The 26,765-nt window shown below is 48.4% G+C and overlaps 3 protein-coding genes across 26 annotated transcripts in view; 1 reads left to right on the plus strand and 2 right to left on the minus strand.

The window, feature by feature from the left end:
- GPRIN2 (G protein regulated inducer of neurite outgrowth 2) overlaps positions 1 to 4,570 on the minus strand; it is a 41,716-nt gene extending 37,146 nt beyond the window's left edge. For both annotated transcript variants that reach the window (XR_004522644.2, XM_033842532.2), the window contains exon 1: positions 4,441 to 4,570. Coding sequence is in view for 1 of the 2 variants with exons in the window: in XM_033842532.2 (XP_033698423.1) it covers positions 4,441 to 4,506 (66 nt within the window). In the remaining variant the exon portion in view is untranslated. The remainder of the gene's footprint in view (positions 1 to 4,440) is intronic.
- Positions 103 to 9,704, plus strand: SYT15 (synaptotagmin 15). 5 transcript variants are annotated; one of them, XM_033842531.1, is made up of 9 exons: positions 103 to 765; positions 1,788 to 1,975; positions 2,627 to 2,773; positions 3,695 to 4,013; positions 5,483 to 5,653; positions 6,261 to 6,384; positions 7,341 to 7,520; positions 8,428 to 9,220; positions 9,577 to 9,704. In XM_033842531.1, exons 1-8 carry the CDS (start codon positions 118 to 120, stop codon positions 8,568 to 8,570), a joined length of 1,920 nt encoding a protein of 639 aa, XP_033698422.1. In that variant the 5' UTR covers positions 103 to 117; the 3' UTR covers positions 8,571 to 9,220; positions 9,577 to 9,704. The 5 variants fall into 5 exon arrangements, with proteins under 5 accessions (XP_033698422.1, XP_019781276.1, XP_019781277.1 ...); XM_019925717.2 differs by having other exon boundaries at positions 2,627 to 2,769; positions 3,718 to 4,013; positions 5,483 to 5,659; XM_019925718.2 differs by having other exon boundaries at positions 2,627 to 2,769; positions 3,718 to 4,013.
- Positions 9,705 to 17,094: 7,390 nt separating this feature from the next.
- SHLD2 (shieldin complex subunit 2) overlaps positions 17,095 to 26,765 on the minus strand; it is a 108,441-nt gene continuing 98,770 nt past the window's right edge. For 8 of the 19 annotated variants that reach the window (XM_019925720.3, XM_073793370.1, XM_073793371.1 and 5 more), the window contains 3 exons: positions 23,647 to 23,875; positions 20,153 to 20,268; positions 18,906 to 19,327 (listed from right to left, as the gene is read on the minus strand). In XM_019925720.3, the coding sequence (XP_019781279.1) occupies positions 19,044 to 19,327; positions 20,153 to 20,268; positions 23,647 to 23,875 (629 nt within the window). In that variant the 3' untranslated portion in view covers positions 18,906 to 19,043. The other 11 variants (XM_073793375.1, XM_033842319.2, XM_073793376.1 and 8 more) reach the window with 9 other exon arrangements.

Raw genomic sequence — 26,765 nt, forward strand, 5'->3', positions numbered from 1 at the left:
CAATAGAGGCTGGCACGCGCCGCGCTCCCCCAGCCTTGAGCCAGTCACCTATCTGAATACATTAGATACGTTAACCCTAGAGGGAGTACTATTATTAAACCAACTGAGCTGCGGAATATGCGCTCTCCAACGCCTCATTGCTGTCTGTGTCTATTGAGCCGGCAAACCTGTAAACCTGGGCGCTGCCCTGCGCTCCCCCGCGGTCAGACCGCAGCGCCGGAGCCGGACAGGGCGCGAAGACTCGGCCCTGAAATCCGCGAAAGCTCCCAGGAGCAGGGGACGGAGCTGGGCCTCAGTCTGCAGAGGAGCTGCGGAAGGTGGAGGCGCAGTCCTAGACGGGCACAGCACGTGCCAAGGCCGCCAGGGGTGAAGAGCCAGGTGCGGAGCCGTCTACCAGACGCGGGCGGAGCAGGCTTTAGCTCTGCGCCCGGGAAACCTGGCCCTCGCGCCTCAGCCGCGGGGAGCCCCGGGCGCCCCGCCCCGCGCGGAGCCCTTCGGTTCCGGGAGCGCATGGTCGGCTCCGCGCCCTTCCAGGGCCACGACCAGGGCCGGGCAGGGGCGGAGCCGCGGCCTCCGGGAGCTGGGTCCCTGCCCCCGCCATTCTTTGCTGACCGGAGCGCAACGAGGTACTGTCCCCCGCGTCCGTCCGACGGCCCCGCTCGGCGCTTTAAAAAACCCGCCCGGCTGCAGCGGCGGCGGCGGCGGGAGGCGCGACCGAGCCCCGGGCCCGCGCCCCAACGGCCAGCCAGAGCAGCCCCATGGAGGGTAAGTGCCCTCGCCTCCTCACCCGCTACCCCGGCGCCGCGCTCCGCGCCCCGGCCCCTCAGCCACCCGTTGCAGCACTTTCCCTCACCCCGCGGGCCTCTGCTGGGGCGCAGCCCTGCCTTGCCTCCCGCTCCTAGCGGGGTGCGGGGATGGAGCGTAAGGCCCGCTCCTCGCAGCTAGCTGCGGGTCAGGAGGTGTGGGTGTCTTTCCTTCTCACCACCCAACTGGGTCCTGACCCCGGAGCCTGGGAAGCCCCGCGCCCGCACGTGACCCGAAAGAGGGACCTTCCTTGCTTAGCGCAGGATCGAGGGTCCGAGCTCTCTCAGCCGGCTCAGACTGAAGCCTCCCAGGTCCGGGCAAGTGTGGGGTGCCGGTGCCGGTAGCAGAGCGCCTGTGTTTTGGTTTCTCACGCTCGCTGCTCCCATCTTCATCCACATCCCCTCCACCGCCTCCCACCGACTCCGCTAAGTGGGCTTGCTGTGAGGGAGGGCTCGGTGGAGGGAGCGGTTTTTAGAGAAAGTTACAGAATTCAAGCTACAGTCCAGCCTCTCAGCAGGTTCCAGGACCCAAAGGGTAGGGCTCTGGGTGCCCCCCAGGCCGTCATCCCTTCCGCTGCTTTCCTTAAGTGCAGGGTGCCCAGCTCACCCTCAAGCCTGAACAGGAGTCCAGGGAAGATGGCGGTTCTCATAAGAGAAGGGTTAATTTCTACGCAGGAGCACAAGGAAATGGTTCATTTCACCCAGAATCCCAAGTCCCGGGCCAGCTGCTTTCCAAGGGAAACCAGAAAGCTCTGCCCAGTGCACTAGGACCATAAGGGAGATGGTTTCTCCTTGAGACCCAGCAGAGCCCAGCCAGCAGCCCCCTCCCCAGCAGATACATTAAACCTGCTTCTGTGTTATCCCTGGGGTCCAACCCAGGGAGGTGGCCTTGCTGCTCAAATCCTGTCCCCAGCCTGCCAGTGGTGTGAAGGGGTGTGGCTCTCCCCAGGCATCACATCCCGGTGGTGTCTGCCCCCAGAGCAGGTGGCCCTGGTGATTGGGGGCATCCTTGGGGGACTGCTGCTACTGCTGCTGTTGATGGTGGTGAGACGGTGTCTCTGGAAGAGGCTTTGCGCCACGTTCGCCTATGAGGAGCTGTCAGGGACCACGGCTGCCTCCAGCACACAGGGACACAAGCTCTGCCCACCGGATGCCAGGACCCAGGCGAGCAGGTGAGGCAGGATTGGGGCCTTGGGGCCAAGGGAGCTCCTGCTTTTGCTTCGGGCCCTCCCTGTGGCGTTTCCCCTGGAGCGGCGTGGGGAAGGAAAGGTCTGTTTATGGAGGGCCTCCTCTGTGCTGTCAGCAGGCCGGGAGCTATCACAAAGAAACCCCACAGTTCTCACCACAGCTGTGAGGCAGGTGTTATGAAGCCCGTTTTCCAGCTAAGGAAAGTGAGGCTCAGTGGACGTAAGTAATGGGTCCAGATAGCACAACTAGGAAGTGGCAGAAGAGGCATTCAAACCCAGGCAGGCCTACTCCAGAAGCTGTGCTCCTTCTCCAAGTCAGCACTGCTGTGGGCAGACAGAGGTGTTGCCTCTGGCTGTGTGTGTGTGTGTGTGTGTGTGTGTGTGTGTGTGTGTGTGTGTGTGTGTGTGTGTGTGTGTGTGTGTGTGTGTGTGTGTGTGTGTGTGTGTGTGTGTGTGTGTGTGTGTGTGTGTGTGTGCGCGCCCTGGTGTGGGCCCATAAAGTGGTGCTCTTGCCTCCTCCTGGCTCCTGCTGGCTTTTTTTCCTCCAGTGCCTGGCACTCAACCCCTCTGGGCTGAGCGCTCTGAGGCCACACTGTTCACTAGCCACCTACGTGTTATCTCCGTGCCTCTGGACAGGCCACCAGGTGTACCATTCGTGGTGCCCCCTTCCCTCCAAAGCCAAGACTGGGTGCCCCTGAGCAGCAGAGAGTGGGCCCAGGCCCCACAGGACCCCTGCCCAGCCCCGGAGCTCCTGCCTCATGCCACCCGCAGCAATCTTGGTGAGTGTGCCCACCAGGGCCTGCCCAGGGGTCATGGTCTGCTCAGGCCAGGGCGGACCCATCTGGTTTCATGGGCCTGGCTCCAGAAAAGAGCCTGGATGGCCCTGGGGATGCCAGAGTTGCCCAGTGACCACTCTTTCCAGGTGCTTGGGTTTACCAAGTGCCTGCCGCACCCCAGCCTGGGCCAGATGTGGCTTCATGTGCCATTTTGGAGTTAGACCATAACTCTGGGGCTGGAGGAGGGATTATCACCCCATTTTACACATTAAAAAACTGAGGCTCCGGAGATTAACAGTGCCTTGCCCAAGGTCACAGAGGCAGTAAGCAACAGATCTGGAATTGGAACCCTGGTGTTCCTGGGTGCAGAACCTGTGCTGTATCCTGCTTCCGGATGATGGGTTGGCCAATGCAGAAGGCGGCATGGTGGAAGCTGGGCACACAGCTCTCTGCTGCCTCTGTGCTCTGAAGGCCTCCCCGGAACCACCCAGTAATCAGCTGGGCCCTTCTAATTTAAAGAGGAAGAACAGGGACAACACTATATTACTGAGACACCCTCTGGACACCATGGAAAGGGGCCAGGCCAGATGCTGGGAACTGCGCCCCGCCCTGCAGGCCCTGACCTCTGGGGGTGGGGGTGAGTCACGGGAGCAGGGGTTGAATGAATACTGTGGCCTCCGCTAGGAGCCCCAGGGAGGAGCAGGCCTGGATGTAGAATGCCTTAGTGCTGAGAAGGCCTCTTGGGGGAGCTGCACTAGAGAGAGGGGCTGTGTTCAGTCTGGAGAAGAGAGCGGGGCGAATGTGGTCAGGAGAGGCCAGTGAACCGCCTGGTCAAAGCTCAGCCAGGAAGGGCTGGGCCAGGAGAGGTGTGGCAGTGGAGCCCAGAGCTTGCTGTCCCCCATGCCCCTGCCTTCCCCTGGCCTGCCAGTCCTCCCAGCCCCTGTGTTGTAGGAGACGCATGCGTGGTGGGGACCATCAATCCAGAGCTCTACAAGATTCCGGAGGACAAAAGTGAGACCCACTTCCCTGAGGGCTGCCTGGGCCGGCTGTGGTTCTCTGTGGAATACCAGCAGCGGGCCGAGCGACTGCTGGTGGGCCTGATCAAGGCACAGCGGCTGCAAGCCCCCTCAGAGCCCTGTAGCCCCCTGGTGAAGCTCCACCTGCTACCAGATGAGCGGCGCTTCCTCCAGTCCAAGACCAAATGCAGAACAACCAGCCCACAGTTCGACGAGCACTTCATCTTTCAGGTATGGCCTCCGGAGCAGGCAGGGTCTGGGGCCCTCTCCCGCCTGGGAAGGACAGACATTGCACAGGAGAGCCCCAGCCTTCTGTGCTAACCACGGCTCTGCAGCCCCCAGGACCCCTGTGCCACAGGCTCTGCTCTACCCCTCCTGCCAGGTCAGGGTGTACAAGAGCCCTCACCCTTGCATGGTGGGGGAAGATGAGAGACTTGAGGGATGAGGGGGCAGAGGGCTAGGCTCCTCCTGTCCAGGTTGCCTGGAGGTGAGAAACAGAAACATATTCTTGGAACACCCACTGAATGCCAGGCCCTGGCTCATGGAGCTCAAGGAGGCACCCCAAGCCCTGGAACACGAGGAGCTCTCTGGCAAGGTTATCCATGGAAGGCGGAGGGGGAGACCCCCCAGGCCCCTTGGGGTGGGGGCAGGAACTCACCCGTCCCGTCAGAAGCCAGAGCAGGACCTGAGAGCCATCTTGCGACAGGTGGTGCCTTGGCAGCATGGTGGGTGGATGCGCTCAGGGTCTGGAGGTGCTGAGGCTGCCGGGGCACCGAGCCAAGCTCACGGCGGCCTGGAAGCCTCAGCAGGTGACTGGGGCCCTTACGGGAAGCCAGCACTCAAGAGCTGCAGGGAGGCCCTGGACAAACATTTTTAAGAGCAGGGCAGCAGGCTGGTCGGCAAGGTACAGAGAGGTCAGTCTGCATCTGGGAAGAGTGTGACTCCTGCCTTCTTCGGGGCTGAGCACTGAGAAGAGGGGTGGCATGCGGCCCAGCCCCTGGCTGTCCTGCTGGTGCCAAGGCTGTGAGAATTCACAGGTGAACCTGCTCCTCTTAGGACATCCAGATCCAAGGTGGGGAGGCTTGGATCAGCCGCACGTCATGCTTGCGTAGTTACACCCATCACTTCCCTGCCCTGTCCCTGCACCGACTTGCTCCTGGCCTCTCTGTGCTTTACGGGGGAAGGGGAAGGAGAAGAAGAAAAGAGAAGAAAATCACTATTAATTAACCATCTGCCATTCGTGGTTTTATAACCCAGAGAGTAAGAAACATGATCCCGTTTTACAGGTGAGGAGACTGAGTCTCAGGGAGAGGGCTGTTCAGGTGCCCAACTCAGGTAGCAGAGACAGGCGGGTTCCCTGGGCTCCAGTGCGGGAGCCTCTTACACGGTTATGTGTAGGCAAATCACTGGATGCCCTGTTACATGTAGATTCTGCTTCATGGGTCTGGGTGGAGCCTAAGGTCCTGCACTTCTGAGGTCCAGGGGGTGGTGTGTGCTGCTGGTCCTTGGAGCACACCCTGCCACCTCCCCGGGATACTGGCCCAACGGCAGCAAAGGGTCCCCCGAGGATGCCTGGGTTTGGGGTGCACAGGTCCCTGGTTGAGACACCCCTCATGGAAGGATCCTGTATCCAGAACATACCACGCCATCCCATCCCCTGACTCCACACCTGAGCCCAGCTGGGCCCTCATCTCCCTCAGGTGCCCAGCAAGAGTGTCACCCAGAGGGTGCTGAGGTTCACGGTGTACCACGTGGACAGGCAGAGGAAGCACCAGCTCCTGGGCCAGGTGCTGTTCCCCCTGAGGACGGAGACCCTGGCGGGCGACTGTCGGCGCGTCATCTGGAGAGACCTGGAGGCTGAGAGCCTGGAGGTAAAGGTCAGGGTCACCAGACATATGCCACCATGTGTCAGACTACCGTGGACAGCCAGCAGGTGTGGCCCAGCACCTGCTGGCCAGTGTCAGCCCTCAGCATACTGCCCACCACCCCTACAAGCGTGACTCAGCATGGTGGGCCCGGGCCGGAGCTGCGTGGGACAAGGAGGGTGTGTGGAGCCTGGGCAGGGAGGGGTGCCTGAGCCTCTTCTGCCCTGGAGGTCAGATTACCTGGAGCATCCTGAAAAATCCACGTTTGGATTCCCATCCAGATCAGACAGCTGTGAAAGATGACACCCCAAACGGACCAGCCAAGGAAACTACCTACCCTTCCCCCAACCCCCAGTGAGGGTCCGGGTGGCTCAGAATAGGCCTTGGAATACCCCAGACCCGGGTTTGAATCCTTAGCTCTGGTCCTTACTACTGTGTGATCTTCAGCGTGCCCCTTCAACTCCCCATCTGTAAAATGGTGGGTGGGCTCCAGGAGGGAGTGTGGCTATGTCACGGAGTACCCAGGGCCTGCCTGCTGGGAGGAAGGAGGAGGGCATGGGGGCCTCCAGTACCTACCAGGGTGACAGGGGTGCTTTCCTCTCGGCCTCTCCAGCCTCCCTCCAAGTTTGGCGACCTCCAGTTCTGCCTCAGCTACAACGACTGCCTGAACCGCCTCACGGTGATCGTGCTGCGAGCCAAGGGCCTCCGACTCCTCCAGGATGACGCGAGCTTTGTCAGTAAGCCTTCGCCCTGGGGCAGGGCCCACCCCGTGAGCTTAGGACCCTCTCCCCCGCCGTCCAGCTTCTGCTCGCATGTGCTGCTGGGAGCATCACTGCCTCCCGAGCCACGCCCTCCCGCTCTGCGCGGCTGTGGCGTGAGAAGCTGCTTCCTTATGTGAATCCCAGGGCTGCGTCTCCTTGGCCTCCATCAAGACTCCTAAGACACCTGAGACCAAGTTTGCCCCTCCCTTTTCGCAAAGCGGTGTCTTGGCTCCTTGCCTGCGCTGCCTGACTCCGCCCCTGCCCTTCTGCGAAGGTTCCAGTTCCTCCAGGAAGAGGCCCTGAGCCCCCCTGCCCCGGGAGCTGGGGGTGGCGGGGGCACCCCTGCGTGCAGAGCTGGTCACTCAACTGGAGCCTGGGAGCTGGGGGCACAGGAGCCCTGCTCGGGCTCACCCCGCATGTCCCGCCCCACTGTGAACCCCCCCAGCCACAGTGTCTGCCCCCATGCGTCTCTGCCTCTGGCTCTCTGTAAGCAAGCTGGCATTCAACCCTCCGCTGCGGATCCAAAACCCATCTAAGCCTCCCCCCAAAAAAACTTGGCCTCTGAAGGAGAAGGTGTTTAGGGGCCCCAGGAGGCCTGAGCACCCGGCAGGCAGGACCTGCCCCCTGTGGGGAGGGATGGGAGTGTGGTGCTAGGTTCCAGGAACAAAGCCCAGCCCGGCCGTGAGTGCGTTCCGGAGACAGAGAGGAGAGAAGAGGAAGGGAGCCGAGCGTTTCCTCGGCTGCAGGCAGTACACTAATCAACCCCGTAATCAACCCCGCTTCCTCTCGTAACGCCCTTTGGCTGCAGCAGCTGTGAGTAATGGGGTCCTGGCGCCCAGGCGGGGCATGTGCCCTCCCAGCCGGACCTCCCACAGGCTGGAGACTGGGCCCCTGCTCGCCCCTCCTAGCCCGCGGTCTGCACTGCCCCCCAGGTGTGCTTGTCAAGGTGTCTCTGATGAACCACAACAAGTTTGTCAAGTGCAAGAAGACTTCGGCTGTGCTGGGCTCCGCCAACCCTGTGTACAGCGAGACCTTCAGCTTCAAGGCCGACCCTGCCGAGCTGGACACGGCGAGCCTCAGCCTGGCAGTGCTGCAGAGGGCCGAAGGGGACAGTAAGGCTGCCCCCTTAACCTCAGGCCGTGGGGGCAATGCTGTGCATGCAGGAAGCGCGGACCCTTTGGAGGGAGCTGCATGGTTTCTGTTCTCCGCCTATGGAAACTAGCGCTCAGAGAGACTGAGATGATTGCCCAAGAACGCGGAGCTTGCTAGTGAGGGAGCTGGGATTCACACCCAGCTTTACTCGGGTTTGATTGTCCATGGCACCCTAGAAAGAGGTTAAAGGAAGGCCTCTGCTACCGCCTCCTGGAGCAGATCACCAGAGAGTTTGGAGACGGCACAGCTACGTGCCACCAGCCCAACGACCTGGTGCCGTGGCTCTTTACGTGCCCTTGTGTTGCCTCACGCCTTCTGTACAAGTCTTGAGGGTCCTGGGTCAGGTTCAGTGTGGATGAGAGGGTGGAGTTATCCCAGGCTGCTCTCCCATACTGCCTCCCACCCCAGTGTCCACTGTCACTGAGGCAGAGCTGTCGGGCCAGCTGGTCTCATGGGCCAGAGCTCAAGCCCCTTCTCCACTGTGGTAGTTGGTGGGTGAAAATCATTGTTGGATACTCCCCCTGAATATACAAGCAGGCTGATGGAAGAGGGCTTCCTTCTGGAGGGGCCCCTTCCTCCCTCGGCTCTTTGATGCGAGGCAGGTTTGATGGCCCACCGGGAGGGTGGGGGCAGAGTGGGTGCCCCGACAGAAAGGCAGGCTCTCCACCTGGGCTCCCTTCCCCTGCCAGCTGCCACTCCAGATCAAAGTCAAGACCTCTTTGAAGGCTGTTAAAGAGGGAGGGGGCTGGCTACTTCCTTCGAGGGGAGGAGTGAGAGAGAGAGAGGGAAGGCACTGGGGATGGATGAGGTCATGTGGCTTCTGGGCTCCAGAGAATGACAGTGTTCTCCCGCCCCGCCCGCCCGCAGGGAGCCGCGAGTTGGGCCGGGTGGTGGTGGGCCCCTACATGTACGCCCGAGGCAAAGAGCTGGAGCACTGGAACGAGATGCTTAGCAAACCCAAGGAGCTGGTGAGGCGCTGGCACGCGCTCTGCTGCACCACTGAGCCCTGACCCCGGCAGGGACCTCGGGTCTGCTCCAGGAGCCCTATCTCCCCACAGCCAGGCCTGACAGCCACAGGCCTGGACGCCGCATCCAGCATTCTCACTGGGCTGCAGGACCAGCCCGAGCCGGGGGATCACGAGTGCCGTTGTGCAGGAGAGAAGAGACGACAAGAGAGCCCCTGCCAGGACAGTGTTGCGGCCGCTGGGTTACATCTCACCAGCACGAGAGGCCCTCCCGACTCATTCCATCCTTCTTTACCCGTGGGGCTGCCTGGGCTTGGAATCCTGGCTCCTGGTCATCCCAGTCTCGAACTGGACCGGAATCTCAGGCATGGGGAAGAAATACTCTCTAGAGCGAAAGCATAGCTGTGCACGTTGCATGGAGTGCCAGGGAAACTTGGAAAACTGATGATGTGTTGATGCTCAGCCTCCACTTTTTTCCTCTGTGGTTTCTCTGCCTTCTGCCTGGTGGAGAAAATGAACTGCCCAAAGCGTTTATTTCGGTTGGTCCACAATAAATAGCACAATCTGAGAAACTGGATCAGCATGTAGGTGCGGAACAGTCCCCAGGATGCCTGGGCAGCACGGCTTGGGAGAAAAGGCTCCTGGCGCTCGCGACTCACTCGCTTCACACCTGCAGGAGAAAGCAGCCCACCCAGGTACCAAGTGGTGGACGGGTTCTGGGCGTCCGCTCCTGGGGCTCTCACTTTGGGCATGAAATGGTGAAAGCATGTGGCCAAAGCATAGCCCACAGGGCTGAAAGCTTTTCCCGTAAGCCTAGCAATTCCACTATGATTATTGTGTTATGGTAGGTGTCGGTGTAAACTTCATTAAGATGGAAGTTCCCTCAACTTCCCGTGAAGATGTACTCAAGGTCACCGGCAGCCCTTGTGCTTGTCACTGTTACTTATCAGACAGTTTGTATTTTCACCCAAATGCTACTAAACTTGCAGATTCAAGCCTCGTTACTGTGTAATTCGAACAACATTTAAAACAGAATCTTCTCTTTTCTTAGGCAGTGAAGCAACTTCTGCAAAAGCAAGTAGTGAATGTTGACGTCGGTTTGTGCCTCTTTGACTTCACCTCCATTGTCTGCCAATGCACAAATATAAGCTTTGCTGGTGGTGGTCCATACGCACAGAATACCTTGTGTTTGCTTTTCCTCACTTATTTCACGGGTACATTTTTAATGTAGTCCACGCTCCAGGAATTTCTAATAGTGCTGTAGCACACACATAATAGGCATTCTCTGTTTGTGTATTCTCTGTGTGTATAGCCAGCTACTAAAATGGAACTGTTCCCCTTTCACCTGGGGTCATGAAACCACAGGTGCCAACCACCTCCACATTTCAAGGGGAGGTTCATGGCTGTCAGTGACCTTTCCAGGGCCACTTGGAAAAGTTGGTAAGTTTTCCCTTTGCAGGACAGCATGGACGGGTATGGCCTACTCACGGTTGAAAAATCTCAATGGCAAGAGACAGGCAGGCTCTCTGCTCTGATGGGGAGGTGGGGGTGATATACTGGACTGGCCCCCGTCTACAGATGCAGTCAGGGTAAAAAATACACAAGTGCCTCCCGTAGACCAGAGACGACAGCCAGCCCGGGCTATCTCGATACTGTCCACAAGGTGACCCCAGCAGAATGAAGCCCTTGGCATTTCCATAAAACATTTAGAACCAGCTTCTCAATTTCCACACCAAAAAAGTGCTAGAATTTGGCTGGATTCTTCACGGAGTATATAGATCAGTTTGGTGGCCATTTGGTATCTTTACAATGTTGAATCTTCAACCCATTAACATGGTGTATCCCTCTATTTCTTTAAGTCTTTTGCAAGTTTCCTTAAACATGTTTCATGGTTTTCAGGAACGTGTTTTTGCACCTCTTTTCTTGGATTTAGTCTTAGGTGTTTTATGTTTGTTTGTTTCCAACATAGAGAGATTCTATTGATTTTTGTATGTTGACTTTGTACCTAGCGAGTGGCCTTGCTCAAGTCACTTGTAATAGTTCGTCTGTAGATTCTTTGTACTTTCTTTGTATATAGTCATGGCCTCTGTGAATGGTAGTTTTACTTCTTCCTTTCCAATCTTTATGCCTTCTTTATCTCTTGCCAAATTGCAGTGGCTGGGTAACTGGACAAGAAAAGGAAATAAAAGGCATCCAGATCATGAAGGAAGAAGTAAAACTATATTTATTTGCAGATGACATGGTTTTGTACATAGAAAATCCTAAGAAATCCACCAGAAACTTTTGTGAATATAGAATGCTAGGTTGACATTTCCTTTTCTTTCAATGGCTTTAAAATGTTATTCACATTTCAGAACTTCTTTTTCTTTTCTTTCTTTTTTTTTTTCTTTTTTGGCCACGCAGCATCCCTTCCAGGATCTTAGTTCCCAGAATGGGGAATGAACCTGGGCCACCGCAGTGAAAGTGCCAAGTCCTAACCACTGGACCGCCATGGAATTCCCTAGAATTTCTTTTCTGTGTCTCCCTTTTATCTGACATCTTGGCCCCTCCAGCCCCAGCTGCCTTGGCAACCCCAATCTCCAGTGTCTTGTCTCTCCAGCTGCAGAGTGCTGCCTTTTCTGCCTCTTAACCATGGCCCTCTGTCCAAATGCTCAGCCTCTTAACTAGAATCAGCCAGTTTCCTGAAGGGAAAAGTGGTTCACAGAACGTCATCTCATCTCCTTGTGTTTTCCTCCTTCTGAGATCGTGGTCCACCAAATGCTTGTCAACTTGGCAGCTCTTCAGCAAAGAAGTTTTCTGTATTTTGTTCAGGTTTTCTAGTTGTTCTCAGCAATGAACATAACTCTGACTCAAGCAGAAAAATAATTATTTTCTAAGAATTCTTCTCCCAGAAAAAGAATTCTTAGCAAAGAGTGATTTTATACAGGGAATTTGATGACACAAGTTACACAGCCTTCTTGGGAGGCTGATGAAGCTAAAAGGAGAAAAGTTGCTTGTATCAGTTGGCTATTTTTGGAATAATGGTGCATAACAAACAATCTCAACATCTCGGTGTTATACTAAAATGAGCATTTATTTCTCACACATCTATGGGTCAGCTGAGTGTGGGCTGATCTAGGTTAGGCAACTCACTTTCAAGCTGTGGGTCTGGCCAGGCTTGGGTCCTCATCCAGGCCTGCTCCATGTTTGTTCATTCTGAGCTCCAGGTGAAGGGGCAGCAGCTACCCAGGGAAAGCTCTTCTCATGGGGAAGGCAGAAGAAGGGCAAACACATTTCTACCCTCTGCTTGTGTTGTGTCACCTAATATCCCATCGGCTGAAGTAAGTCATGTGGCCAAGTTCAAAATCAAGGGGCAGGGAGGTAAACTACACTTTTTGTGAGAGGAACTGCAAAGCACCATAGCAATGGATACAGCTATGGGGGGGGTTAAGGATTGGGGTGATAACTCAGTGCACCATACTGATGTTCCCTAGAAATGGGGAAAGCCAGGCCCTGTGCTTGGCTGTGCAGGTGCAGTCCCTGAGGAGGAGACCTCCCTGCCTCGTAGCTGCTGCCAGGTCTCAAAGCCATTGCTGCCTATTTGGTATCCCATAATGATGACTGGGCAGAATTTGCACAAATTCTTTGCTCAAATTACTGCAAGAGCCTTGAGCATCCTGCTGTCATAAATGTCACAGTCAAAGGGAGAAAAGGATGATTTTTTACCTTCTTTCCACCCTCTAGCTTCACCTGAGTGTCTCACATTTGGTAAACGCATCCTGGAACCCTGTTCGTAAGTGTCAGGAAGCATAATTTCCAGACTTCCATTTCCAAAAAATGTAATAAGACCTTTAAAGGGGATGGGGAGGGGGCTGTGTGCCAACCCACACTCTGGGGCAAACCTGAGTCACAGGAACCTGCAGAGAAAGGAGGCTCTTGAAGAACCCTCGTGAGTACTCTAGCTCATAACTGGTCATGTTAGAACCTCTCCTGCCCCTTAGGTGGCCTTCCCATACCCCCTCCCTGCCCCGTGTGGATGACCAGAAATCCCTGTTAGCAAGTTGGGAAAAGAGGAGTGGGAGCACAAATTGGAGAAACAGGAAAACAGTGCTCCAAGCCGATCTTCTGCTGTGGCCTGCTATACGCATGAGCCCAGGTCAGGGCAGGAGTGAGGGGGAGGCGTACACTTTAAATGAAGTTGGAGATAACTAATGAGAACCTACTGTATAGCACAGGGAACTCTACTTAATGCTCTGTGGTGACCTAAATGGAAAGGAAATCCCAAAAAAGAGGGGATATATGTATATGTATAGCTGATTCACTTTGCTGTACAGTAGAAACTAACACAACATTGTAAAGCAACTATACACCAATAAAAAATTTTAAATAAAAATAAAAAAATAAATGAAGTTGGAGGTTTGGATCACTGCATGACTGGACATTTCAAGTGCTGAACATAACCTGCTTTTGCAAGTAGAAGTTATAGGAAAAAATTTATTGTTACATAAGAGTGCTCAAAAAAGTCATGGGACTTGCCCTAGATTTTATCCAAATGGCAGGGAGAAGCTACCTGCCAAGCAGGTTTGAATGGATGACTGGGGAAAAAAAGGATCAAGTATTTTGCTGATTACATTCTATAAGGCCGGATCTTTCAACAAAATGGATATATTTCTTAATTGAATTTGTTTGTTTGTTTGTTTGGCGGTACGCGGGCCTCTCACTGTTGTGGCCTCTCCGCGCAGGCTCAGCGGCCATGGCTCACGGACCCAGCCGCTCCGTGGCACATGGGATCCTCCCGGACTGGGGCAAGAACCCGCGTCCCCTGCACCGTCAGGCGGACTCCCAACCACCGCACCACCAGGGAAGCCCCTTAATTGATTTAATTAATTTAATATGCCTTTATGAAGACAGATTGGAATATCTACTTATTATGGGGTTTTTCCCCTCATTTTCAAGTATGGAATTATTTGCTCAGATCACTCTTCCCCTCTCAATTTCAGAGTTGGGTTTCTCAGAGTGGAATGACTGTCAACGTGGGGAGAAAGGCACTAGCTCTGAGGACCTGTACTAGGTCATTGCACATCATCAGCTTGTTAAACTCCACAGCAGTCCAGGAGAAACTGCCCCACACTTAGAAGTGAGGAAAGTACACATCAGGGAGGAGATGCCATCTCTCAGGCCCCAGAACTAGGAAGTGGTGAAGCTGGAATTTGAATCAGACTCCAGATGTCTAAAAATGGTGTCGTTATCACATATAGCCAGAGAAACCTCAAAAAAGCGATGGTGTAGTGCCAAAACAGTCCCACAGCCTGGGATCCTTTAAAGGACTTTTAAGGGCCTATTGGATAGAGCCGCTTCTGTTTGTGCACCTTTGGTGGCTGTGCATTTCTCCGCATTTCATCCTCCCTTTTTCCCCTCTTCCCTCCCTCCCGCCCTCCATTCTTTCCTCTTTCTTTCACTCCTGTCTGTATAAATTATCTGTTCATCTCCACTGATGAAGTATAATCCAGCAAGTGACCAGATTTGATTTCTATCTGTCCTTTGGTAATATGTTTTTACCGGTTTGCTGATTGACAAATCTGATAGGACAAACGCAGGGAGTAGATGATGGGTGGGTGGCACACCGGTGCAGACCGGATAGGGGGCTGGAGCTGCTGGCCTCCTTGTCAGGAGGGCTATGGGAACATGATTGACGGGCCAGGCCGGCCGCAAGCTGGTGGAGGGACCGGCGGCGTCCAGGGAATGTGGCCGGAGCAGAGCGCCACCCGGTCGGTGTCCTCGCACTCAAATCTGGACTGATGAGCGGCTACTGAAACAGCAAGAAAAGCGCCTGCCTCCCTCAATGTATCTCTAGCGCCCTCTACTGTTTAGCATCATACTCACTGCGAAGGAGAGACGCTTAAGGGAATTCCGTCTGCAGAGCATATATTGAAGGACGAATTTGGAGCTGATTCCGGAGGTGAAAAGCTGGAAAAAGGACCTCAGTTCTTGTTTTCTTTGAAGAATTTAGCAAAGAGACCAAGAATGTGAAAAAGATAAAAGCGTTTATTAGAAGCAAAATACGTGTGGAAGAGGCAGTGTATGTGTGGAAAAAACAAAATACGTTTGGAGGAGCACACAGTCGGGCTCAGAGTGAGTTGCACGCAATAGGGGCAACTTAGGTTGCTTATATAGGGTCAGTTTTCTGGGTTTTGGTTTTGGCCAATCGTCTCCATATTTGGTCCTGGTGTGGGGCACATCACTCAGCCACGATGGGTTCCAGCAGGCATCTTCTCCCTCTTGTCCTTCCCCTAAACTGAGGGCCTTCTCTAAGCTTGTGTCAGGCCAGGAAATCCACAAGAACGCTCCCAATCAGGGCCCACTGCTCCTGCTGGTATCCCATCTCAAAACGTTGGCAGGAGATCAGCTGCAGCTGCTCAGCCTGGGGCCTATCTCCTACCTCAGAGCTGCGAGGCAATTGCTAACTGGTAAACCAGCCCTCCCAGAATCTTCCCTTGCACCCGCTCCCAAAGACTACCTTCCCCTCTCCCACCAAAATAGCCACTAACCTGATTTTTTTAACCACTTTATACCCATTAGAATGGCTAAAATGAAAATGATTGGCACCCCCAATTGTTGGCAAGGATGTAAAACTGGAATCCTCATACATGACTGGTGTGTAAAACTGTGCAGTCTTGGAAACTGTGCACTGACAGTGTCTTATAAAGTTAAATATACACCTATCCCATAAACCAGCAATCTCAATAGGCATTTACCACACGCCCCCAGCTTCAAAATGAAAACATACATCCACAGGAAGACTTGTTTATAGCCACACATCTATAGGTATTCATAACAGCCAAAAACTGAAAGTGACCTTTCATAGGAAAATGGATAATGTAATATATTCATAAAATTGGTGTATTCCTTGGCAATAAAAAGAATAAACTATTGAGTCACATAAAAACTTGGGTTAATCTCAAAAATGTTGTGTGAGAAAAGCAAGTCAGCAAGGAATATAAGCTATATGATTTCATTTATATGAAGTTCACGAACAGGTCACATTAACCTATGGTAATTGAAATCAGAACAGTGGTTTCCTGTCATGAGTGGCAGGGGACTAACTGGAGGTGGAAATGAGAAATTTTTAGAATGATGGAAATGTTCTAAATCTTAATTGGGGTATTGGTTACATGAATGTATTTTTTTTTCTATATTTGGGAAGTGATCTTTTTATTATTATTTTTTTTTTTTTGGCCACACTGCACGGGTTGCGGGATCTTAGTTCCCCAACCAGGGGTCGAACCCATGCCCCCTGCAGTGGAAGTGCAGAGTCTTAACCACTGGACTGCCAGGGAATTCCCAGTGAAGTGATCTTTTTTAATATAGGGAATTTATATTCTTTAGAAGTTAGGGACATTTTCCTAGTAATTCCATCAAGTAAAAATAAAGAATAAAGTAAAACTAGGATTTCCCACCCAGGGGAATCACTACACGATTTTGGTAAGATTCTTCCAGACAGTATGTTCACAGTGCTGCATACATTGTACTATACACGTATGCAAATAAGGACAATTCCTTAGCTTGTCTAGTATCTGATTATGCAGACAATTTGCTGACCTGCTATCTGAGCTTATCTGAGCACGGAGTGAAGTGAATCAGAGATACCAGGATGGAGAGAGGAGTTACCATTTGGAGGGAGTTGTGGAGTGGAAGAGATCAGGCAGGAGCCTGATCTCCCATGACAAGAAATTGTCATATACTATATAAAAAGGTTTTGTTGGGAACTACAGACCCTTCTCCACAGAAAAAGGTACTTTTGTGTGTGTGCACTCTCATACAATCATTTTTGTATATGGTTTTGAGGAGAATCACAAAACTCCTGAGGTTCATTTTTAGGGAAGCCAAGTTAAAAACAAAAAAAGCCTGAATTAGAGAAAACAATTTCAAGGAACCAAAAGAATTTTTAAAAACACACCTAGTAAAATAAACTTGTTCATTTTATCATGGATTTAGTTATGTTCAAACAATATGATTAATCTAGTAATCCTCCAAACTTCCAGGTTAAGTACCGCTCCCTATTTCCTCATTGGTGACTACCCTTCTCTACGAGCTGCTGCTACAGTCGTAATGAGAGAACCAACTGCAAAGTGTCTGCTGGCAAGCAAATTCAGTGAGGCACTCAAATCCTAGAAATGAACAATGTGACTCTCTGCCTCCCCTGATAAAGAGTTGAAACATGACCATGTTTCCTACATTTTCAATGCCTCTTTATCGAAAGACATGCTCGTCTGGAACTTGTCTAAACGTAGGCTTATATGAACTAATCCATAGTCATGTATAGTTATAATCAAGGAAATCATGTCATGTCTATGGTTTATTAATGTAGGTGTAAGGAAAGCACTTAGAGTTTGTGACCATAGCAGAAAAGCAATTCCTGCGGAAACGCCTCAGGTCCGCGTCCTAGTACTTAGGAGAGTGCCTGGAATGGAGCAGGGACTAAATGGAGAGAGCCTTTCATCCTGATGAAATGCTGCGTGTTGCCTTCATTGCTAGATCATTTTTCTAGAAGCAAGAAAGGGAAAGACGAAAAAACAAAAACCTCAAAGAATTTTCTCAGGGAAAGAAAAGTTTTAATTAATATCTTTAACACAACTCTCTTTAAAAAATATACTTATTTTAAAACCCTGAGCAAAAGCCCTGTCATTCATTTCAAAAGACAAATCATTTCAGTGCTCTTCCTTTAAGTGCCTGCAGTTTCTTCCTCTGGTCTCAGAGAAGGGCATGGGACCCGTGCTTCCTGTCGTCAGGATAAAAATCCAGGAGGGAGAAATCCTGTTGTAGCGGGTAGCTGTTTTCATCTAACACAAAGAGGCTCTGCACCTTCAGGACACAAGGTGCCCCACTGCCCGCCAGCAAGGCATGGAGCAGGTCTGCAGCGACCAGGTTGTAGGTGACGTCTGAGGGAGGGGCTGAGGAAGAGGAAACATGAAGGGCTCTTAGCATCCCTTCCCGGAGTGTGGACATGCTCACATTGAAGGGTTCATTGTTTCCCTTGGTTTCTCAAGTCCCAAACCCACTGTAAATGTCTCTTTCTACCCCCTCTCTTTCTAGTCACAGGTTACTCTAGAATGATGAGGCACAATTCCTGCTGATCTGGAGAGAAGGCACAAGTAATGCACTGTTCAGACTGATGGTGTTTCCTGTTATGGTACAGCCCCTGGCTTCTTCAAACAATTGAGGGAAGAACTGAGATTAATCTTTTCCTAAATTAAGGCTGAAACAAAAAGGGCATGTCCATATCAGAAAAGTACTCTTATATTTATCTAGTCTATAGCTCTTATCACAGTTACATATACACATATTTATTGTTTATATAATAGGACTCTAAGTTGGTTACTTAATATCAAATCTTGATAATATATACAAATACTAAGATTATAGGTGGATATGTCATTGTATTCTGCATTTGTCCTATATGCTTCCTCTCATTTTTTGAGGACATCCAATCAAGTCATTAGCAAGTTGCTCAACACTAGACAGACAAGGCACCACTGACTGTGCTCAGACTCTACTGGTTCCCTGACCAACACCACCAGCCTTTCTTGGATTGAGTCTACAGACTCCTGGAGGGCCCATGACATATTCCTGGAGGTGTGAGAATTCTGTACAACACTTAAAATTTTTGAATTTTCACTCTAATAAGCTAAAAAAAAAATCAAGGTTAGTGATAACCTGAATGATCTGATGAACACTTTATAACGGTGCCCACATCTTCACTTATGGGTACGATTTAATTAATGCCAAGAAGGAGGACTTTAATTGTCTCAGGACTGGGCAAAACACAGGTCTATACTGTATATGAGAATGATGCTTCTCTGAGAAATGAAGACTAACTGCCATTGTGCAAAAAATGAAAAGACAAGACTGAAAATAAACGAAGAGCAATGAGAAAAGGCATGAAAACAGTGGAAAGAATGAAAATTAATAAAGAAAGTGAATTTAAAAAACAGAGACTTCCGATTAGGAAGTAGAATACTGGGAAGAGTGTGTCTCCTACCCTAACAATTATTAGAAAAAGCTGAATAAACTACAAAATCACGATCTTCTTGGACCTATAAGTGAGCCAAGGTTGTACGGCTGCCAAGAAGACTGCAGTGTAAGGAGAGACAGGACAGGAGCACGGGTTTACCTGGGGCCGAGCTCAGAAAGAAGACAGTCCACCAAACAAGCAAGAATGAAGAATGTGCTTCAAGTTTCAATGAACTGCTAAAAGCCAAGCGTGGACCAGCGTCAAAGACAAGGGGGCACGTGCTCTTCTCATCTTCACCAGGTACTCACAAGGCTGGATGCAGGGCAAGACATCAGAGAAAGCTTCCAGCTATGGTGAAGGCCTGGGAAAGGGGAAAAGCTGCCAGGAGGAAAAGCACAAAACACCACTCAGGACGGCTCCCTTAAGGAACAAAAGCCTTAAACTGCTGGAGGAAGACCTCAAGTCCTACTGCCCCAAGACACAGATGGTGAGGATGAAGATGGAGGAAAGGTGAAAGGAAAATCCCTCTATCCCTGGGGGAGGGGCAGAAAACCACCCTGGATCAAGACCATTAGCGGTGCCCTGCTGCTGAGAGAGGGGCAGGACCACACAAAGATACCCACCAAGGACACGAGGCAGAGCTTGGCTGACTTGGCAGGAGGGGCAGGGTCACTGAGAAAGCACCACATCCAAGACCCAGACACGCAGAGCCTGTGGAAGACTAAGGCTGGACCAGAATCAAAGAGAATCACTCCTGCCCTTCCCTCCAGGCTGGGATTCACCAAATGACAACGAATAGAGGTTGTACAGCCTGGGGAGGTATAAGAACATGAAGAGAAACTCTCTCTGAGGCCCAGGTACAGAGTGAAGGGTTAAAGCTGACTGGTGAAGCAGGAATATTAGGGAAAACTCTCTGGAGAACCACTCCCCACCATGAGCATACATAATGCTACATAACTGGAAGCCAGTGGTGACCGGAAGGTAACCAGAACAAAAAAAACTCAAATCCGACTCAGGGTCTGACAAGATTAACTACTCTGCCCACCCCCAACTCCCAGTAAAGGTCTAGGAAAACAGGCATGCCCACTTCAGGTACAAATACTATTTACCTCAGTCTGTATTGTTCTATATGCAATGTTCAGCATTCAAGCAAAAATGAAAGCCAGAAAAAATAATCCACTATTAACAGACAGAGCAATCAATTGAATCAGATTAACTCAACTGCTTAGAGAGTCTAAGACTAATGAGAAAAGGATGGAGTTTGAGCATGTGACAAATGGGTCATCTTCACTTTGTTGTTAGCCACTGACTAGACCTATCATCAGAGCTGAAGATCCTACATATCCACACCACTGACACTGGACAATCTTTATATGTTTATATAGTGTCGCACATTCATTTACTTAACTATTATAAAACTAAGGTCCTGGTGTTGGACACCAGGTAGGTCCTTGTTGATTATCTATTTTATATATAGTAGTGTGTATAGTCTTGTGTTTCACTTAAACTTATATACTGACAAAAAAACCCTCTTAATTTACAGTGTAGTGTTCCTTCTGTTCCAATATACTATCTACACTCCTGAAATGAATGGTTTCACCAAGAACAACCTCTTGATGGCGTGTTGATATCTTACCTATAACTCTGTTGAGCCAGTCAGGAGAAATGTTGAGAAGAATCTTCTCTATCAGCTTTGATCCTACATGGACGCAAACCTTATATATTCCATCAACTATGGTCATTAAAGCTGGCCTACAAAAGAGTAAACAGCACAGGACCCTCAAAAAGATTTTCAATTAAAGAAATGTTTAAATGCAATATAATTTCAAAAATCACTGGGTTTTTATGCAGGGTTAATTTAAATTACTAAAACAACTCTAGGATGTCCTGAAACACCCCAGAAATAAAAGAAGGGCTTTTTAAAAAAAAAAGAGTTTCAAGTGATAAACTAATAAATTTTATTTATTCCATATTCATTTAAAATTTTCAGATACTAATGTAAGAAGACATTATTTTACACTGCTGTGTAAGTTATTTCTAGAAATAAAATAAAGATGATAATCATGTATTTCACAATCAATTTCAAGTTACTTTTTTCTACTGGATTCTTTCTCATCAAAAACAAATTGTTTTGCATGTCAATAAACAAGGAACTAGGTAAATAGTTTTCAGTACCTCATGCAATGGAATATTATGTGACTGTTAAAATGAATGAGGAAGATTTATAAGTGCTATTAGGAGAGGAATGCCATGATACACTCTAAGGAACAAACAATATGAACAAAACGATATGGATAATATTATTCTATCTAAGTACTTTGAAAGACAGGGATATACGTCTTTTAAAAATAAATTATTAAAAAATAAATTGAAATCAAGATACTACTTGTGGCAATGACTGGGTCTGTGAACATCAGTGGCGTCAAATAAGGAACATGGTTGTGTTCCGTAATGTAGTTGAGGGCCAACCTTTTACAAACACAATGGTAGCAACCAAGTAACTTTTGGAAGAGGAAACAGAGGATTCACTGTCTTTAACAATGATGATTGGGCATTATCTTCAACTTTGCAAACTGGTCTTCCTGCTGGTACATATTGTGATATTATTTCTGGAGATAAAATTGGTAATGATTGTACAGGAATTAAAATCTATGTTTCTGGCAATGGCAATGATAATTTTTCTATTAGTAACTCTGCTGATGATCCATTTATTGTGATTCATGCTGAATCTAAATTATAAAGCTTGAATTAAATACATATACCCAGGGGGGGGGGAAATAAACTGAGAACAGAATTTAGAAAGACTCACTAGTATAGGGGAATTTAGTGTAACAGCTAAAACATGACTACTGATTTTCCCTCTAAAAACTTACTTCCCCCTTTATCCACATGATGATTCTAGTTTCTTTCCTCTTTTACACTCTATACTCTTTCCCCAGGCTATCTTTCTTCCTCCATTCTTTATTTCAACAAATACATACTCGATATCTTGTACCATGCAGTGTGCTAAGCACTGGGTATACACTAGTGAATAAGACAGATCTGGTTCCTTCACTCAAGGAACTTAAGAGTTTAATAGGATAGAAAGACAATAAGCTTTTCAACAATGGTGGCAAGATGATTCAATGGGGATAGAATAGTCTTTTCAACCAACTGTACTGGGACAACTGAATATCCACATGTGAAAGAATGAAGCTGGACCCCTTGCTTATACCACATACAGAAATTCACTCAAAATAGATCATGGACCTATACATAAGAGCTAAGCTATAAAATTCTTAGAAGAAAATATAGGAGTAAACCTCCCTGATCTTGGGTTAGGAATGATACTTTTCTTAGATATGATGTTTCTTTATGTTGCTTGAAAAGCACAAGTGACAAAAAGAAAAACAGATAATAAAAAGTGTTGACAAGGACATGGAGAAACTGCAACCCTCATACATTGCCGGTGAGACTGCAAGTAAAATTGTGCAGCAGCTTTGGAAAACAGTTTGGCAGTTCCTCAAAAGGAACAGAAAGTTACCATACAACCTAGCAATTCTACTCCTGAGTATACATCCAAGAGAAATGAAAACATGTCCACACGAAAATTTGTACATGAATGTTCGGAGCAGTGTTATTTACAATAGCCAAAAAGTGGGGATAATCCAAATATCCATCAGTTGATGAACGGATAAATAAAATGTGGCATATCCATATTACGTGGCAATAAAAAAAATGAAGTACTGATACATGCTACAACATGGATGAAACTTGAAACAGGTTAAGAAAAAGTTCAGTCACAAAGGACTGCACACTGTATGATTATTTATATGAAAGGTCCAAAATAAGCATACCTATAGAGCCAGAAATTCGACTAGCGGGTGCTATGCGTTGGTGGGAGGGGAGAATAAGTGACTGCTATGGGTGTGGGGCTTTGGGGGAGAGGGAGATGAAAATGACCTAAAATTGATTGTGGTGACAGTTGCACAAGCCTGTGAATATACTAAAGCCATGGAATCGTACATTTTAGATGGCTTAATCTGATGGGATGTGAATTATATCTCAGTAACGATGTCTTTTAGAAGACAATGTGCAAGTAAACGACTCCAGGTACACACACACACACACACACACACACACACACGGCACTCTAACAGAGAACAAAGGAGGTGACTAAGAAGGCCTCTCTGATGAACGGCCACTGAACTAAGACACGAAGGAGCCAGCCTCGTGGAGTCAGGCAGAGAAAAGAGCATGTGAGAAAGCCCTAAGGAGGAAAAAGTCAGAGTGTCTAAAGAACTGAAAGAAGACGGTACAGCTGCAGCCCTGTGAGCAAGGCAAGGAGTACAGCAGATGAGCCAGCAGAGGCGAGTGTGATGGGAAACTCTGGAAAGGTTTTAAAGGAAGGGAGTGGTCACTCTGTCAGCTGTGGAGAATGGACTGTGGGGGGGATGCGAAGGGAGGGGACCACCTGAATCCAATTTTCTTTTCCAGACAAGCAACTTTCAAAGTAAGAGCAAAGTTCATTTACTTATTTATAACAAACATAAATATATGTAAAGGGAAATAAAGCTTATGAACTAAGCTTCTGTAAATTTTCTTAAAGTATTCCCTGATAACATGCTGAATATATTTGCATACGGTTTTTAGATATTGCAGTATTTAGAAATAGAAAAGAGAATAAAACACTGAGTGCTAGTCTGCTATCCTTAATTTCTAATATGAAGTTGGGGAAACTGAGATACAGAAAGGTTAAACACCTTACTAGCTTCCACAACTCAGAGGTTAGATCATATAATTACTTTTAACCTTTAAATTCCAATTATATGTTAAGGTGGGGAAATGAGTTTCTTATGAGCCATTTAGAACTTGGTTAAAAATGTAAACCAAGTAAAAGTTTTCTTCAGTATAGCTGCTTAAAGACAATAAAATCTCCCAATTACTGCTTTTGAAAAATTCCTGTTATGATTACTGGGCAATTTCTGCTTTCATAAATAGCTATTTATCACTCAGGAGGAACAATTTATTCTCTTGGATTAGCTCTAGTTAGTTCTCATTAGAAAGAGTTGATATATGTAATTTTTTGGTCACTTCCAGTCCTATAATATTAAACGTTTTCCATCCCGCTGGCTTGCTTAGTTGCCTTACCTATAGTATTTTTTCTTCATGGTAAACGGCAAGCAGCTAAAACATTGTTTGTAGATCTTGTTCTCATCTGTTTCTAGTTCCAGTCCACATTTTGCACAGCCAGTATATACAATATTGGGAAGAGAAGAAAAAATAATCTTCAGAGAACTGTGAGCATTTAGAGCTATCTTCAGAGATGCTGTAATGGGAAACACTAGCTCTAAAATCTGGGCTTTGATTAGAATCACTCCTGTAAAAGACAAACACAAAGAAATATCACAAATTAGGAGCCAAAACCATAATTTAATTTACAAACATGGCTAATTATACAGTTGATTCACAGTTATTTATAGTAAAGGATACACCGAGGTCTTGTTCTTGGTCTTCTCTACTCTTTTCCTAGACAGTCTCACTCACGTAGGACTTGCGTATTTACTCTAGAGTGTAAGGGGTGATCTGCTTGCAACTTAGAGTAAAGATATTTTTGGCTAATTTGGCTGAAAAGGTGGATGTCTTCTTCCTCCCTGTCCTCTGGAATCATGAAAAATCAGTTTAATCTTTTTTAGAAGAAATCCCTCTAAACACTTGAAACTAACATGCCATCTCTTCTTTTCTTTTAATTAATCATCATCAAAAGTCAAATAGGAGGTCAGTAATTCTTCTATTCTCTACTTTGTCCAAAAATAATACACCACTAGCTTACCGTCTTTTTAAACTTTTTTTTTCAGTTTCCCACCCATCATCATCCACACTCTGGGTGCTGGTTACATAGCCACCACGTGAGCCCTGAGGGTCCTCACGTACTAAATATTTTCTGTGTGACTCACCAGGCACCTCAAGCATGTTCATTCACTTCTCACTGGCTCATGCACTCACCCATTCAACAAATACTGAGTATCTCTTAACTGCCAGACATTCTTTTTTTCTAATTTATCTTTGCCTTACTGTATACTAGTGAGATTGATGAGTTTATCTGAGCAACCTTCTCTTTTCCTCTCCATGTTCAGTTTAAAGGCTTTTTTAAGGCTTTGAATTTGTTCCTTTTCATCCTTTGAGCACACTCCAGGTCAAGAACTCATTATTCAGTATCCTGTTCCCTTTCCTGGTAATCTCTGCAGGGGTCTCATTAATGGCGACTTTCCTATTCCTAAGCCCTTCAGTTTGCTTCAGTCGTTTAGTGCCTGAAGATAGTTTCATCATCTCTTCCAATCATGTCATATATCTCTACACAAATTACAAGGGTGTGTAGCGGTCAGCATACCTAATAAACTATAGCAGACTCTTCATCACACCTTTCCATAGACATGATGAATCACTAAGAAATTATTTAATGAAATAACTCAGTAATTTTATTTTTATTAAAGCATAGCTCACCTATGTTTTTTGGTTTTTTAATATTTATTTATGTGGCTGCGTTGGGTCTTAGTTGCGGCACGTGGGATCTTCGTTGTGGCATGCAGGTTCTTTCGTTGCGGTGCATGGGCTCTTCGTTGCAGCACGTGGGCTTCTCTCTAGTTGTGGCGCGTGGGATCCAGAGTGTGCAGGCTCAGTACTTGCAGTGCGTGGGCTTAGCTGCCCCATGGCATGTGGGATCTTAGTTCCCTGACCAGGGATCAAACCCTCGTCCCCTGCATTGGAAGGCGGATTCTTAATCACTGGACCACCAGGGAAGTCCCAATAATTTTAGAAGAATGTTAATATAATTGCTAACATTTTGTAAATTTACACAACTCTTGAAAAGAACTAAAAGTTCATGATGAATGTGGATACAGCTTTCAAGGGGTTCATGGCCTGCTGGGCACTGATATTCTGCTGTTGGCAGGATACTTCCTTCCTTCCTCCCCTCCTCCCTTCCCTCCTTCCTCCCCTCCTCCCTTCCCTCCTTCCTCCCCTCTTCCCTCCCCTCCTCCCTTCCTTCCTCCCCTCCTCCCTTCCCTCCTTCCTCCCCTCTTCCCTCCCCTCCTCCCTTCCTTCCTTTCTTCCTTTTATTTTTATTTTTGGCTGTACCATGCAGCTTGAGGGATCTTAGATCCCGACCACAGTATCAATAAATGTTTCCATGTAGAAGTGGGTATATGGAGTTCTTATCTGAGAATATGTCTCTGTATTCAATTAAAAGGTGGATTTTTTGAGAGGCTGTTGTTTTTGTTTTCTACTTACATTCTCCTTAGCTTAGTTTTATAATGTAATAATGCTAACCTATAATCACATCTTGGAAAATATTCAAACACACATACCTGAATCAACACAACTTGTAAAATTTTAACCTGGCATTTGGCCAAGGTAGAGTAAGCGACTGGATTTATGCTCCTACCTTGTGATACAATAAAAAGTAAATATTCGGTCTTTGTCCTTAGTTCCTAGCACACAGCTCCAAAAACTCTTGGAAATCTCCCAGAGTGATAAGAGTATCTTTCTTTGCTAATGAGATGACTGGTGACTGGGGCCCATCGGTAGCTTCAGGATGGGGGCTGGTCACCAGAAGGACCAAGGCAGATTAGATGGTTAGAACTTTCAGCCCCACCCACTGACCTCTGCAGAGGGGAAAGGGGCTGGAGATTGAGCTAATCACCAATAGGCAATGATTTAATCGATAATGCCTACACGAGGAGACCTTGATTAAAAACCTTAAACAGGGTTCAAGGAGCTTCTGGATTGATGAACACATGCTGGGAGGTTGGTGCACCAGAGAGGGCATGGACGCTCCATGCCCCTTCCCCCATACCTTGCCCTATGTATCTCTTCCATTTGGCTGTTCCTGAGTTGTATCCTTTATAATAAACTGGTATGTAAATAAAGAGAGTTCCTGAGTTCTGTGAGTAGTTCTAGCAAATTACTGAGCCTGAAAGTGGGGAGGGCTGTGGGAACTCCCAACTTTGTAGCCAAGTCAGACAGAAGGGTACCCGGGGTACCTAATACTTGAGACTGGCATCTGAAGTGAGGACAGTCCTGTGGGACTGAGCTCTTAAACCTGTGGAGTCTGATACTAACTCCAGGCAGGTAGCATCAAAATTGAACTGTAGAACACCGAGTTGCTGTTCAGAGTTAGAGAAATGCCTGTTGGTGTGAAAAAAAACAAAAACAAAAAAACAAACAAAAAAACCCCATACATTTGATGTCAAAAGTGTTGTGTATAAAAA

This window comes from Tursiops truncatus, chromosome 16 (genome assembly GCF_011762595.2).
Source record: "Tursiops truncatus isolate mTurTru1 chromosome 16, mTurTru1.mat.Y, whole genome shotgun sequence".
Taxonomy (NCBI): domain Eukaryota; kingdom Metazoa; phylum Chordata; class Mammalia; order Artiodactyla; family Delphinidae; genus Tursiops; species Tursiops truncatus.

Excerpts from the sequence above, each read along its gene's own strand:
- SYT15 (XM_033842531.1), top strand. The coding sequence starts at position 118 with ATGCGCTCTCCAACGCCTCATTGCTGTCTGTGTCTATTGAGCCGGCAA. Across the intron at positions 766-1,787 it reads CCAGAGCAGCCCCATGGAGG|GTGGCCCTGGTGATTGGGGG; the intron begins GTAAGTGCCCTC and ends CCCCCAGAGCAG. Across the intron at positions 2,774-3,694 it reads ACCCGCAGCAATCTTGGTGA|TCCTCCCAGCCCCTGTGTTG; the intron begins GTGTGCCCACCA and ends CTGGCCTGCCAG.